General features: G+C 38.8%; 2 protein-coding genes across 2 annotated transcripts; one reads left to right on the forward strand and one right to left on the reverse strand.

Annotated features, from left to right (window-relative positions):
- Nucleotides 1-5,197: 5,197 nt before the first annotated feature.
- On the forward strand, nt 5,198-8,017 carry LOC108171579 (zinc finger BED domain-containing protein RICESLEEPER 2-like). Its single transcript, XM_070820923.1, has 5 exons — nt 5,198-5,976; nt 6,079-7,267; nt 7,508-7,569; nt 7,674-7,776; nt 7,922-8,017. Exons 1-5 carry the CDS (start codon nt 5,198-5,200, stop codon nt 8,015-8,017), a joined length of 2,229 nt encoding a protein of 742 aa, XP_070677024.1.
- Nucleotides 8,018-11,061: 3,044 nt separating this feature from the next.
- Nucleotides 11,062-12,787, reverse strand: LOC103443396 (phloretin 4'-O-glucosyltransferase-like). The gene has a single exon (XM_008382232.4). It carries the CDS (start codon nt 12,621-12,623, stop codon nt 11,199-11,201), a length of 1,425 nt encoding a protein of 474 aa, XP_008380454.1. The 5' UTR covers nt 12,624-12,787; the 3' UTR covers nt 11,062-11,198.
- Between the last annotated feature and the right edge of the window lie 682 nt (nt 12,788-13,469).

Consider the following 13,469-nt stretch of genomic DNA (forward strand, 5'->3'; position numbering starts at 1 on the left):
ATCAAAGGAAGGATGACCAAGGTAAAGGTCATGTATCTCAAGAACCTCGCAAGACTTAGAGCTTCAAAAGAAGTGGGGTTAATTCTAGTTCTGCCATCAGAGATTTTAGTACCATTGATCAGATACGAGGTGGTAGATTTACTGGAGATCCTAGATTGCAGAGGCGAAGTGACTCTGGTAGAGGGAATGTACCTTTGTGCTGTAAGTGCAATAGCATACACTTTGGAGAGTGTAGGCGAGAAAGTAGATGATGCTTTACATGTGGACAAATGGAACGTAGAACTGCAAGATACTTAGAATCTTTCGGGCTTGATCATGGGCACGTTAAACATTCTTGGTTACTTTGCTAGAGTTTTAATTGATTGTGATGTAGAAATTTTATGTTATTAACGATGTTGCCAAAGAAAGTAGTGAATGAGCACGATCGAGGCGTATATATGTATTTCTGATGAAGAGCAAGATGATAATATTACACCCTTGAGAATTGTTGCTTACTTATCGAGACAACAGTGAGTTATCATTATTGCGGGCTGCAGACCATAATATCCATAACTTATTTGTTGGATTCGTTAAGCAGGTAAACAAGTAGGTAATTCTATGTCGGTTATGATTATTCAGGGTGTCCAGTGATGGTGGAAGAAGTAGTTATGCCAGCGAATCTTATCCCGTTAGACATTGTGGATTTTGATGTGATTTTAGGCACATATTGGTTGCATTATAATCGTGCCAATATTGATTGCTACGGGAAATCAGTTACTTTCCATCGTCTTGGATTATCAGAGGTTACTTTTGTGAGTGAGCAAAGTGGAATGAGGCATGCCGTTATTTCTGTTGTGAGAACAAAGAGATTGTTATCAAAAGGTTGCCAAGGATACCTAGCTCATGTGGTGTTGCAGGATCGTACTCCTAGTATTTTGGATGACGTACGAGTAGTAGACATTTTCCTAATGTGTTTCCGGAAATATTTACCTGGATTGCCACCAGACAGAGATGTGGTGTTCACTATTGAATTGTCTCCAAATACATATTTTATGTTATAGATTGGTTCCTGCAGAGTTAAAAGAATTGAAAATTCAGTCACAAGAATTGGTTGATAAAGGTTTCAGTCAACCTAGTACGTTACCTTGGAAAACCCCAGCTTTGTTTATAAGGAAGAAAGACAGGACCTTAAGAATATGTATTGATATTAGGTAATTGAATTGGGTAACGATTGAGAGCCGTTATCCATTGTTGTGTATTGATGATTATTTGATCAGCTCTGAGGCGCCTATGTAATTTCTGAGATTGACTGGAGGTCTGGATAATATTAGTTGAAGATTAGCAGTGTGGATGTTCATAAGACTGAATTCAGGACTCGTTATGGTCATTTCAAGTTAGTGATGCCATACAGAGTGACGAATGCACCTGCTACTTTTATGAGTTTGATGAAGGAAGTATTCCAGTGATATCTAGACCGGTTTGTTGTTGTTGCCATTGACGAGATTGATAAGATTAGAACGGAGCATGCTAGATATTTTGAGTTGGTGTTGCAATGATTAAGGGAACGTCGATGTATGCTAAGTTTAGCAAATGCTAATGTTAGATAAATCAAGTGACATTTTTTAGACATATTTTATCTACGTAAGGTATTCAAGTGGATTCTTAAAAGGGTAGCAGCGATTGAGAATTTGGAACAATTGCGAACCGTGACTGAGATTCAGAGTTTTCTCGGCTTAGCAGGTTATTATTGATAGTTCGTCCAAGATTTTTCAATCATTGCTTTGCCTTTGGCGAGATTGATGAGAAAAGAGGTTAAGTTTGAGTGGGATGAAAAATTGTGAGTAGAGCTTCAGCAAGTAAAATATTCCCTCACTCATGCATCTGTTTTCGCACTCCCAGACGATAGTGGTAATTATGTGGTCTATAGTGATACTTCTTTGAATGTTCTTGGATGCGTGTTGATGCAACATGGTAGGATGATTGCCTATGCTTCACGGCCATTGAGATCTCATGAGATGAATTACCCTACTTGTGATTTGGAATTAGCGGCTATCATTCTTACTTTGAAGTTATGGAGACATTATATTATTGGTGAGAAATGCAAGATTTTTATGAATCATAAAAGTCTCCAATATATGTTTACGCGGAGAGATCTTAATCTTAGGCAACAAAGGTGGATTGAGTTGCTTAGTGATTATGATTGTGCGACTAGGGTGGTCGAGCTAATGTTGTGGCTGATGCATTTAGTAGGAAGACTCCAGTGAGAATTAATGCTTAGTACGCTTGCTATGTTCATCTTCTTGTGGATTTGAGATCTACTGGAGTAAAGTTGGGTATCAAAGATCGAGAAGAAGCCTTACTTGCTAATTTTCAAGTTAGACCTATTTGGTAGATCGTACTCGAGACCCAAACGTTTGATGAAGAAATTCAAGAATTTATTTAAAGCAAGGGATAACAGGAAAAAGAAAGACCTCAGAGTTAGAGAATCTTATGGCATGCCTATGCAAAAGAACAAAATGTATGTACCTAATGTTATGGAATTAAAGAAAACAATTTTGGACGAAGCGCACGGTTCATCTTATACAAGGCATCTTGAAGGTATTAAAATGTAACATATCATTCGAAAATTTTACTATTGACCGAGTATGAAAAGAGAAATGGTGGAGTATGTAAGTAGGCGTATCATCCGTCAGCAGGTTAAAGCGGAAAGAAATAAGTCATTTGGATTGATGTAGTCATTTCTTGTTCCACGATGGAAATGGGAAAATATTACTATGAATTTCGTGGACAAGCTTCCTCGTATACAAAATAGTTAGGTTGGAATTTGAGTAATAATTGATCGGCTTGCGACGTCAGCGCATTTTACTTCAGTATGAGAACATCAACCTTTCTAGAAGTGCAACAGTGATTTATCTGTCTTATGGAAAAGAGATTTGGGCATACGGATCTGTTGAACTTCTTGGGTATGTTGGTCCTTCAGTTTGTTCCCAAGAGGAACGCCATAAGGCCGTGGATAGCAGTGTCTTGTGTTTCAAAATTGTTAGAATTGTGGACGGATGGTATTTTGGGGAGCAAAAGGTTCAACCACGAAAAGTCTGAAAAAAATTTAAGGCCATGAGGTAGTGGAGGAGACTACTCGGAATATTCAAGTAATTAAGTCTAAACTGAAAGTGGCCCAGGATTGTTAGAAGAGCCTTGCCGATAGACATGGCACGGATCGGATGTATGATGTAAGTGATTGAGTATTTCTGAAACTTTAACCTTGGAAAGGTGGGGTTCGGTTCGGGAAGAAAGGTAAGTTAAGTCCTAGGTACATCAGACCATATGTGATCACCGAAAGAGTCGGTGAAGTTACTTACAGGCTTGAGTTGCCTCCAGAGTTGTCGAAAGTGCATAATGTGTTCCATGTTTCCATGCTTCGATATTATGTTTCTGATCCTTCACATATGATTTCTCCTTAATCTTTGGAAGTTAATCCGGATTTAATTTATGATGAGGAACCAGTGATAATCTTGGATTGGAAGGACAATTTCTAAGGAATTAAACAGTGAAGTTAGTGAAAGTTTTATGGAGGAATCATTCAGCAGAAGAAACTACTTAAGAGACAAAAGATCGAATGAGAGAGATGTTTTTCAGGTTGTTATATGGATATTGATGGATTGTAAAGATTGTGTAAATTTCAAGGATGAAATTTTTTTAAGGTGGGTAGATTGTAGAGATGGCAATTTTAACCGTGAAACCCGATACCCGTGGATAACCGCCCGAATGGATTAGGTTTGGATATGAAAATTCGGGTATGGTTTGGATATGGGGAAAAACCGTGAACTTTATTTGGTTATGGGTTTGGATATGGTTATAGGGGTATCCAATCCATATCCGTACCCGAATCCAAACCGAATATTATATATATATATATTTGATATATATTATATTTTATTCAATTAATTCTTAAAAATTCAATTTTGCAACCCGGATTCACTGATTCAGCAGTTGTGTAAAATGACATGATTGTCCATCTCATCTTTAGATCCTACGGTGAGGATGATGAGTTAGAGGGGTAGAACTAGAATCATCTTTTTATCATAGGGTTTCAGTCTTTCAGATTAGGACTTGAATCTTCTTTCTTGGGCGTAGCCGCGCAGGTAAGGCCATGCATGCCGCCGATCCTGGCACGTGTGAGAGAAAAAGAGAGTGACAATGAGAGAAAGAGAAGAGAGAGTGGTTGTCCAGATAATAGGGAGAGAAACAGAGAGGGAGGGGTTGGGATGGTGAACAGAGAGGAGTAAGGTCCCCCGACTCCGGGACTCCCTCAGTGTCAGTCCATGAATCACTCTGGATCGTCCGTTCCCTTTTGCGTGTCGGATGAGTGGCTGGATTTCGAAAGCTAAGTTCCTTTTTTTATTGGATTCTTTATTGTTAGCATATATTTTCATCATTTCAGCCTTTTTGCTGTGAATTATATCCGGATTTTGTTGCACTGTTTGGTCAGGTTTTGGGGGTTCCTTTATTTGTTTCATTCTCTGTCATTTTCTTTCATTTTGTTGATGCAGCATCTCTCTGTTCTGTGTATTGTTCTTTGTTTTAAGGTCAGTTTTTTTTTTTTGTTGGTTTTCAATTCGTTGATCTATGACTCTGTGTTTAGATTTTCGTTCGTGTATGATTAAATGGGTATTGGGTTTTGGTGGTTGAAAATATGTTTTTTTCTTGCTTATGCTTCTTGCTCATTTTCCTGGGATTTTTTGTTTTGAGTTGCAAGGGTAAAGAAAACACTGAAATCTTAGAAATCGGTTTTGGCATTTGTGTTAATGCATTTCCATTTTTGGTTTGCAGGATAGGTGGATGCATTGAGACCTAAAAATATTTGCGTGAACATCATAAAGTTTTCTAAGGCTCCAAACGTTGAAGGGTAAGTGTTTTGAGCTATGTTCAATTTTTAATTTGATTCTCTACTGTTGGGGATGCATCTCTGATCTCTCCGTTCTGTGTATTGTTCTTTGTTTTAAGGTCAGTTTCTTCTTTTTTTTTTGGTTCTTTTTGTGGGTTTTTAGTTCGTTAATTTGTGACTCTTGTGTTTAGATTTTTCGTTGGTGTATGATTAAATGGGTATTGGGTTTTGCTTGTTAAATCAATAATTGTCTTCTTGTTTATTGTTATATATTTAGTTTACATGTTAATTGACTCAATTTCAGTATTATACCATGTCTTTGTTTACATATTAATGGATTTGGTTGTGTTTGCAGCAATCAAAATGTCTAAAAGAAAATTTAAGTCTCAAGAAGAAACAATATGTACCCCAACTGATTGTAATCTAGCACCTACATTACATCCAAGTGCTGTGCAACAAGAAATACCAAGTCAAATTGCTCAGCCCCAAGATATACCAACTCCAAATGAGGTCGCTGGTGAGATTAAGGAACCTGGGGGTGATGATGGTGAAGGTAATAATTCGAGACTTCGCAGTTTGGTGTGGCAACATTACACAAGAACACTAGTTGATGGGGTGATGAAAGCAATATGTAATTATTGTAGCAAGAAGCTTGGTGGGAACACTGTAAATGGAACCAGCCATTTGAGGCATCATGTGACGATATGTCCACGTCGGAGACAAAAAAAATTGAAGCAAACACTAACCCAAAAAGTAGGAGATGGGAAAGTAGAGTTGTATACATTTGACCAAGAAAGTGCAAGGAGAGCTCTCGCCCAAATGATAATATTGCATGAGTATCCTCTTTCCATGGTTGAGCATGTTGGATTTAGAAACTTCATGAGTGTTGTCCAACTGTTGTTTAAGGTTGTTTCAAGAAACACAATCAAGAGTGATATCCTCAAAATATATGATTATGAGCGTTTGAAAACAATGCAATTGTTGGATGAAAATAAGAGTAGAATTGCCATAACTACTGATATGTGGACTGCAAGTAATCAGAACAGAGGATTTATGGCAATAACATCTCATTTTATTGATGACTCTTGGACGTTGCAGAGCCGAATAATAAGGTGATATTTTTAATACTTTAACTTCTATTTAATTGTTGTCTAGCTTTAGATTTATATTTCAGATTGTTTATTGTAACCATCTTCATTGTAATTTTTTTTCAGATTTATTTATGTGCCTTGTCCGCATACCGCCGAGACACTTTCAGATGTTTTGATGGAGTGCTTGCTAGATTGGAACCTCGATCGTAAGCTTTCTACCTTAACAGTAGATAATTGCACTACAAATGATAAAATGATTGATGTTATTCTTGAAAAACTTTCTGGTAGTTCACTTTTGTTGGGTGGAGGGTTCTTTCACATGCGTTGTTGTGCACATATATTAAACTTAATTGTGAAGGATGGTCTCGAAGTGATTGGTGGTGGTATTGAGAAAATTCGTGAGAGTGTTGTTTATTGGACAACAACACAAAAAAGAAAGGAAAAATTTGAGGAAGCAGCACGTCAGTTGAAGCTTCCAGGCACTAAGAAAATGGTGCTTGATTGTAAAACTCGATGGAATTCCACCTTTTTAATGATTCAATCTGCTTTGATTTACAAGGATGTTTTCCCTCGTTTGAAACAACGAGAGTCGCAATATAAGTGTTTGCCTGATGATAGAGATTGGGAGATGGCAAGAGAGATTTGTGAGAAGTTAAAGTTGTTTTATAATGTCTCCGAGTTGTTTTATGGAACTAAGTACCCTACAACCAATCTTTATTTTCCAAAGATTTGTGAGATCAGGTTGTCGCTAACTCGGTTGCTTACCTCTAGACGTGATGAAATAAAAAATATGGCAAGAAGTATGATTGAGAAATTTGATAAATATTGGAGTGTGATTCATGGAATAATGGCTGTAGCTACTGTATTGGATCCAAGATTCAAGATGAGGCTGATTGAGTATTTCTTTCCGCTTATGTATGGGCAATATGCTTCGAATGAAATTGATAAGATTCGCAAATATTGTTATGATTTGATAAAAGAGTGTGGATCTAATCATAGTTCTAACATGGGTCATCAGCCATCATTCACTTCATCTCATTTGAATCAATCTGACTTTGAAGAGATGAATCCTTTAATGGATAACTTTGACTTGTTTGTTTCTAGTACTGTAAGTACTGATAATGAAAAGTCAGAATTAGATCACTATTTGGATGAGGCTGTTTTGCCTAGAACATCTGATTTTGATATTTTGGGTTGGTGGAAATCAAATGGGACTAAATATCCTATCTTAAGTGTTTTGGCAAGGGATATATTAGCTATTCCTATATCTACAGTTGCTTCTGAATCAGCTTTCAGTACTAGTGGGAGATTTGTAAGTCCACACCGTAGTAGACTTCATCCAAAGACATTGGAAGCCTTAATGTGCGCCCAAAATTGGTTGTGGAAAGAAATTCAAGGTACTCCAAAGTATTAATTTATTTTCATCTTATATTTGTGCTGCTGTGCATGTTCTTTAATCTTAATTTCGAACTTATTTTTCAAACTTAATTAATTAGTATGCATTCAGTTTTTAGAACTAATTTAAGTCTTCAATTTCATGTTTCACAACTAGCTTCTTGTTCTAATGCACACGTTGGTTGTTGCACTTATTTTGAAGAAATGGATATGGATGAGGTAAGTATTGGCAATTATATTATATGTATATAAATATCTTCTTTGTAGATTATATGTGTACAACGATTCATAATAATTATTTCGTCATTTTCTTAATAATGTAGGATTCATGCTCCATTGATGGGTGTGAAGGAGGAGATGCAGGAGCACCATGAAATAATGATGATGGCAGCCTTGGCGGAACTAGAAGCAAATTGCATATATCTCGTTCTTTTGTCGTCAATATATTATTATGTTTTTTGTAATTGGAAGTCGGATGAGTGGTTGGATTCTTTACTGTTAGCATATATTTTCATCATTTCAGCCTTTTTGCTGTGAATTATATCTGGATTTTGTTGCACTGTTTGGTCAGGTTTTGGGGGTTCCTTTATTTGTTTCATTCTCTGTCATTTTCTTTCATTTTGTTGATGCAGCATCTCTCTGTTCTGTGTATTGTTCTTTGTTTTAAGGTCAGTTTTTTTTTTTGTTGGTTTTCAGTTCGTTGATCTATGACTCTATGTTTAGATTTTCGTTCGTGTATGATTAAATGGATATAACCGATAACCGATTGAAAATCCGTCACCCGGTGGATATGGTTATGGATAATCCCCGATTGGTTATTTTACGGTTATGGGTATGGCTAATTTTTGTGGTTATGGGGATGGATATTGCTTTTCCGTCCCCAAACCAAACCGTTGCCATCCCTAGTAGATTGTGACAGCCCGTCCCTAATCTTATGAGTTTTTAAAGTTTTAATAAAGGATTTTACAAAATTGCCCCTTGAGGTACGCATATTTTTCGAGATTAATAGTCATGTCGTGCCATCTAAGATTTGTTTTCTTGACATATCATCGTAGTACTCGTCGTTACGGACGCGTGGGCGCAGACGGTTTGTGATTTGGAGTTATATCGAAAAAGTTATTGACGTTTGAAATTTGGGAATTTTAGGAATTTTAATTTTAGTAAAATATAGAATTTCTTTTATGAAAATAGATGGCCCAGATTTAATGAAGAATTAAATGGATGGCTGGGATGAGAGAAAGAAGATTTTGTGTGTGTGTGTGTGCGTGAGAAGAAGAAGAATCAGAGGAAAGAGATTGGGCAGAAATGCCCAATCGGGAAAAAAGAGAAGAATGGATCATGAGGGAGTGAGAGAGAGAGTTCAGCGAATGGAGAGAATAGAGAGAGAAAAAACGACCAATCGGAACATATGACAGGAGGAAATGAGGGAGAGAGTGGCGCGGGGGATCGGCCGGATCCCCCTTGGCCCATTTTTGACCCGTCGGCATCCATGCCTATTTTCGACGATTTTCACCCGTTTTTCCGGCGAATTGCTTCAAGAAACTTCATAGGAAACACTCTAGGAGCCTTCCTCTATCCATTCCATCTCAAAATTGGAGAGATTTGGCTTTGAAAATGGAGAAAACCGCAAGGAGGGGTGCGGCGACTTTGGCTTCGAATCACCCAATCCCGAAGCAATTTCTTTCAATTGCCACCACCCATAGCTTCCTCTTGAGGCCTAGAACAAAGCTCAAGCATTGATTGGAACGGCGGAGTTGATTTGAAGACGAATTGGAACTCACCCAATTCTAGGGTTCTTCACGGTTTTGACGAAATTGGAGCCTTTCCAGGCCAAATTGGCCTTGGCCTTAGGTATAAAGTTTACTCTAATCGTTGGATTTTCCGGCGAGCCGGGGAGGCCAACTGCCACCCGCGGCGGCCCATGCGGCGGCACATGGCCAGTGGCCTGCCAATGTCATTCTTAGCATGTGTTTAATGTTCTAGGTTCAGTTTTGATAATTGATTGATGTAAATTGAGTAATTGAACCTAAGTTAGTTACGATCCGTGGTGAGGTGAAAATGTGAATTGACGATTCGATCGTCGGATCGTCACCAAACTTTGATACATTGTAACACGTAATATTTGAGGATTATAGAAACTGACGGATTGGGAATCTGATTTACGGATCTTCCGGAATTGGAGTTGTAAGTTCATAAAATAGAATGTTAACTGTCACTTGGTTTTGACAATTGGCGGAGATCCGACCATTGGATGGTAATGGAATTTTAGGATGTAGCTCTAGGGATATATTGTGAAACTCTGGAAGTTATGGATTGGAAATCTGAGTTGTAGATCTTCCGGATCGATCTACATAGTGACGTGTTTTATATAAGTTATATATTCTATCGATATGATTTCTGAGGTTTGATTTGATGATTGTTCTAGGCGCCGATCGTCATGATGCCTTGATGTATTGTGCTAGGGAGTTGTAGGGCGAACTCCAGGTGAGTGGGCAGTATTTTCTGTATTTACCTATATACTACTGAATTTCTCAGAAATTGAATTTAAATGAAAGTTTAAAATGCCATGCATGCATATTATGAATTATATGAATTAGTAATTGATGCATATATATATATGTAAATTGGTGTTGTGGACGCACATGCGAGTATCAGGTGAGTTTTATGTTATTTATGTGAATCATTGATGATATGAATTGTGTTGAGAGCTCATAACCTGCACCCCTGGTGTTAGTGCTTATAGTATTCACCGCACTGCACGCTCACCTTGGATCCAAGTAGGTGCATGTCGTACAGACCATGAGAGGGTTCCGACATGCTAGTCGTACAGACCACTAGAGGTGGTTCGGACTGGTAGGTGACCTTAGATTATGTGCACAGATGATTGATGAGAGAAGCACTAGAGCGTATTATTACACCATTCTTATCATACAGACTACTTTAGGTAGTTCCGATTTATGTGTAGAGTAGTGCCGTACAGGTCACAGTGGTGACTCCGGTTGGATTGGATATTGAGCTATAGAATTAACCGAACAGGACCAACTGCAGGGTCTCCGGTTGATTCCTTATTCCACCTGTTATATTGATACATCTTTAGTATGTTTTGATGCATAGCATGTCATATTTTCTCGAAAAGTGTTAAAGACTTGTGATTTGAGTTTTGAGATTTTATATGGTTATATATATTATATTTTTTAGGAAAGTATACAGGTTTTACAGCGAGGGGTTAGAAATGTTTTAAATAAAATATTTTCGAAAAACTTTGTTTTACTAACCCACTCAATTTTGTTTTGCGCCCCTCCAGGTTCAAGTTAGCAGAGCTTTGGTGGCCACGAGGAATCCAACGGTGTTCTGACAGAATTCACAAAAGTAGGATTCACCCCCGGGTGTTATATCTTAGTAATTGTATCTTTAAAGCTTCCGAACTGTGTAAATGGTTACGTCACTCTCACATGACGGCCAGCATGCCCTCCTTCGGGACCGGGTGTGTCAATATGTCCCCTCACTCTTTCTTGTAATTTTTTATAAAGAGGGATAAGGTGTATGTCCTCCCTTTTTTTTTTCTAGTAATTTGTTTTTCTTGTTTTATAAGGGATAAGTTTATGTCTCCTTAACTAAGGGTAACCTTTTTTTTTTCATAACAATAAACTTTGCTCGTACTGCCGAGGTTTTTCAATTCTTTCTTGTAATAGCAAAGGAGACAACTTCACATTTTAAAAGTAAAATGAAAAAGGATTTTTCCATGCAATAGGACATTATTACAAAAGTCGACCATTTGTGTTTGCGTAGCCGTAAGCTACTACCAAACCAAGAAATAGAAAAGGGCCAGTCATTTTCTTAAGATAACATTAATCTATCTGATCCAAGAAAGCCTTGAAATTCTTGTTCGAAGACCCCCCTTCACTCACAGCCTCTCTTGCCAAATCTTTCCATTTCTTAGCATTCCTTCTCATCTCTTCACCAATCTCCCCACTTCCCATGACCAACTCCAAACACCTCTTGAACTCCTCACCCGTAACAATCCCCTCCTCATTTTGTGTCACCCTCAATCCTGTCTTCCAAGTGTCTTCTATCAACTTGGCATTCGTCCCTTGGTCCGTCCACTGAGGAAACGCCACGACAGGCACCCCCGAAACCAGGCTCTCCAAACTTGAATTCCACCCACAATGTGTCACAAAGCAACCCAACGAAGGACTCGAGAGAACCGCCACTTGACTACACCATGGCACTATCCTCCCGAGCTCTTCTAATTCCTCTCTGCAACTCAACATCTCTTCTTCTTTCTTCGCCTCGTTATCGTCTCCCTTCTTCTCGACTTTATCTCTAATAACCCACAAGTACGGACGGCCACAATCCAACAACGCCTTCGCGATTTCCTCCATTTGGGCCTTTTCCAACACAGAAATGCTTCCGAAGGATACATAAATCACCGACCCTTCCGGCTTCGAGTTCAGCCACTCGAGGTACGAAGAGTCCTTTGATTTTTGGAAAAGATCGCCTCCAAATGACTTGTCCGATGGAACCTTGCTGTCCAAGGAAGCAGACCGAATCAGTGGCCCGATTCCAATCAAATTGTACTTGTCAATTGCTTTTAAGGCTTCTGGCTCTAGCGCATCGAACGTGTTCACTAGAATGGTCGGATTGGTTTCTCTCTCCAGCAGATCCATCTGTTCTTGAAACAACGGGAGGGCGAAATTGTACGGATTTGTATCCACCATGAAGGAGGGAAGGTCTCGGCTTGTGAGAGATAATGGCAAACCTGGTAATTCTATTGAACATGGAAGGACATCGTTCGTACCAGAACTAGTATTATCCCGGATGAGATCTTTGTACCCGTTAAAGTAATAGTAGTAGATGTCGAAAACTGTGGCTGGTTGAATCCAAAGCAGTACGTTTTGGAGGTGAAGTTCATACGCCACGTCCGCCGCCCAAGGGAGAAATGTTGTGTAGACTAGGCAAGTGTAAGGGTGACCCTCGTTTGCACTTGAGACTACAAGGTCGGTGATGGCTTGTGCTCCGCGGCGCCGCAGCTCCAATGCGTAGTGGTCGTTGTTGTTGGTACGATTAAACCCGTCGTCGTACCCATCAGAGAAGAGTGAGTAGGTCAATCCATCTGGAATTGAGTCATTGCCTATGCGGTGACGGGCGGAAAGGCAGGTAACGAAGGTGACATGGGCGCCGGTAGTGTTGATAAGACGCTTGGCGAATTGGAGGGACGGGTTGATGTGGCCTTGTGCCGGGAATGTGACAAGTAGAAAGCGGTGTTGCACCATGGCGGCGTATGCGATTGCGGAGTTGCGCGGTGGAGCGTGGAGGTGTTGGAAGTAGAATAAGTAGGTACGTAATTGATTGGTAGAATATTTGTTTCTGTGGGCTTATTAGCTGAGTGAAATTGAAATTCTTGTGGGAATATACATTCAAGGTGGGGAGTGTGTTGAGAGGATGTCAAGGCTTAAATAGGGGTTTGGGGGTAGAAAGGTGACGTTTGTCGTGACGCATTGAAGACGCTGGAGACGAAGCAAAGATGAGAAGAATACTTGTGTTTTGTGGTCTTCTCGATCATGCATAATATTATGAGTAATACTAGGGAGGTCATCTATACTTAAATAAAATACTATATTTATCACATATTTGTGTATTGTATCATTATTTGTATCATCTTTCTAATAGAGATAAGACCAGACCAAGTGGCCCTACATCTATTGAAGAGATGATACAAATATGTGATATGTGTAGAAATCATAAATTTTATATCATACGACGTGGCTATTAATGACACATCACATGATTTACAAATTTAATGTAAAAAGTTAGTATCCCTAACTTACTCTTTTCAAATTCGCTTCATCAAGTTTCTTAGCACATCACGTGGACTAAATCCAGTTTGATGTGGTCAGATAGACAAATTAAGTCATCGCCACAAAACTAATCAATACACATGCGAGTGTTTGATTTGTCTAGGTTAATTAACTATTGATTCGATCTGATTTGTCTAGTTTAATTAATTATTCAAGGCCGAGTGTTTGAGGCCATGAATAATTGAGTTCGAACTAAACAGCCTATACGGTTCATCGTAGATGTGAGCAACTCCACCTTGAGGGCTTGTCCTCAATACTAGG

This window comes from Malus domestica, chromosome 04 (genome assembly GCF_042453785.1).
Source record: "Malus domestica chromosome 04, GDT2T_hap1".
NCBI lineage: Eukaryota > Viridiplantae > Streptophyta > Magnoliopsida > Rosales > Rosaceae > Malus > Malus domestica.

Bases quoted from the DNA above. Each gene is read 5' to 3' on its own strand.
- LOC108171579 (XM_070820923.1), top strand. From the start codon at position 5,198: ATGGATTTGGTTGTGTTTGCAGCAATCAAAATGTCTAAAAGAAAATTT. The intron at 7,268-7,507 runs GTAAGTCCACAC...TTTCACAACTAG, and splicing joins TCAGTACTAGTGGGAGATTT to CTTCTTGTTCTAATGCACAC. The intron at 7,570-7,673 runs GTAAGTATTGGC...TTAATAATGTAG, and splicing joins AAGAAATGGATATGGATGAG to GATTCATGCTCCATTGATGG.
- LOC103443396 (XM_008382232.4), bottom strand. From the start codon at position 12,623: ATGGTGCAACACCGCTTTCTACTTGTCACATTCCCGGCACAAGGCCAC.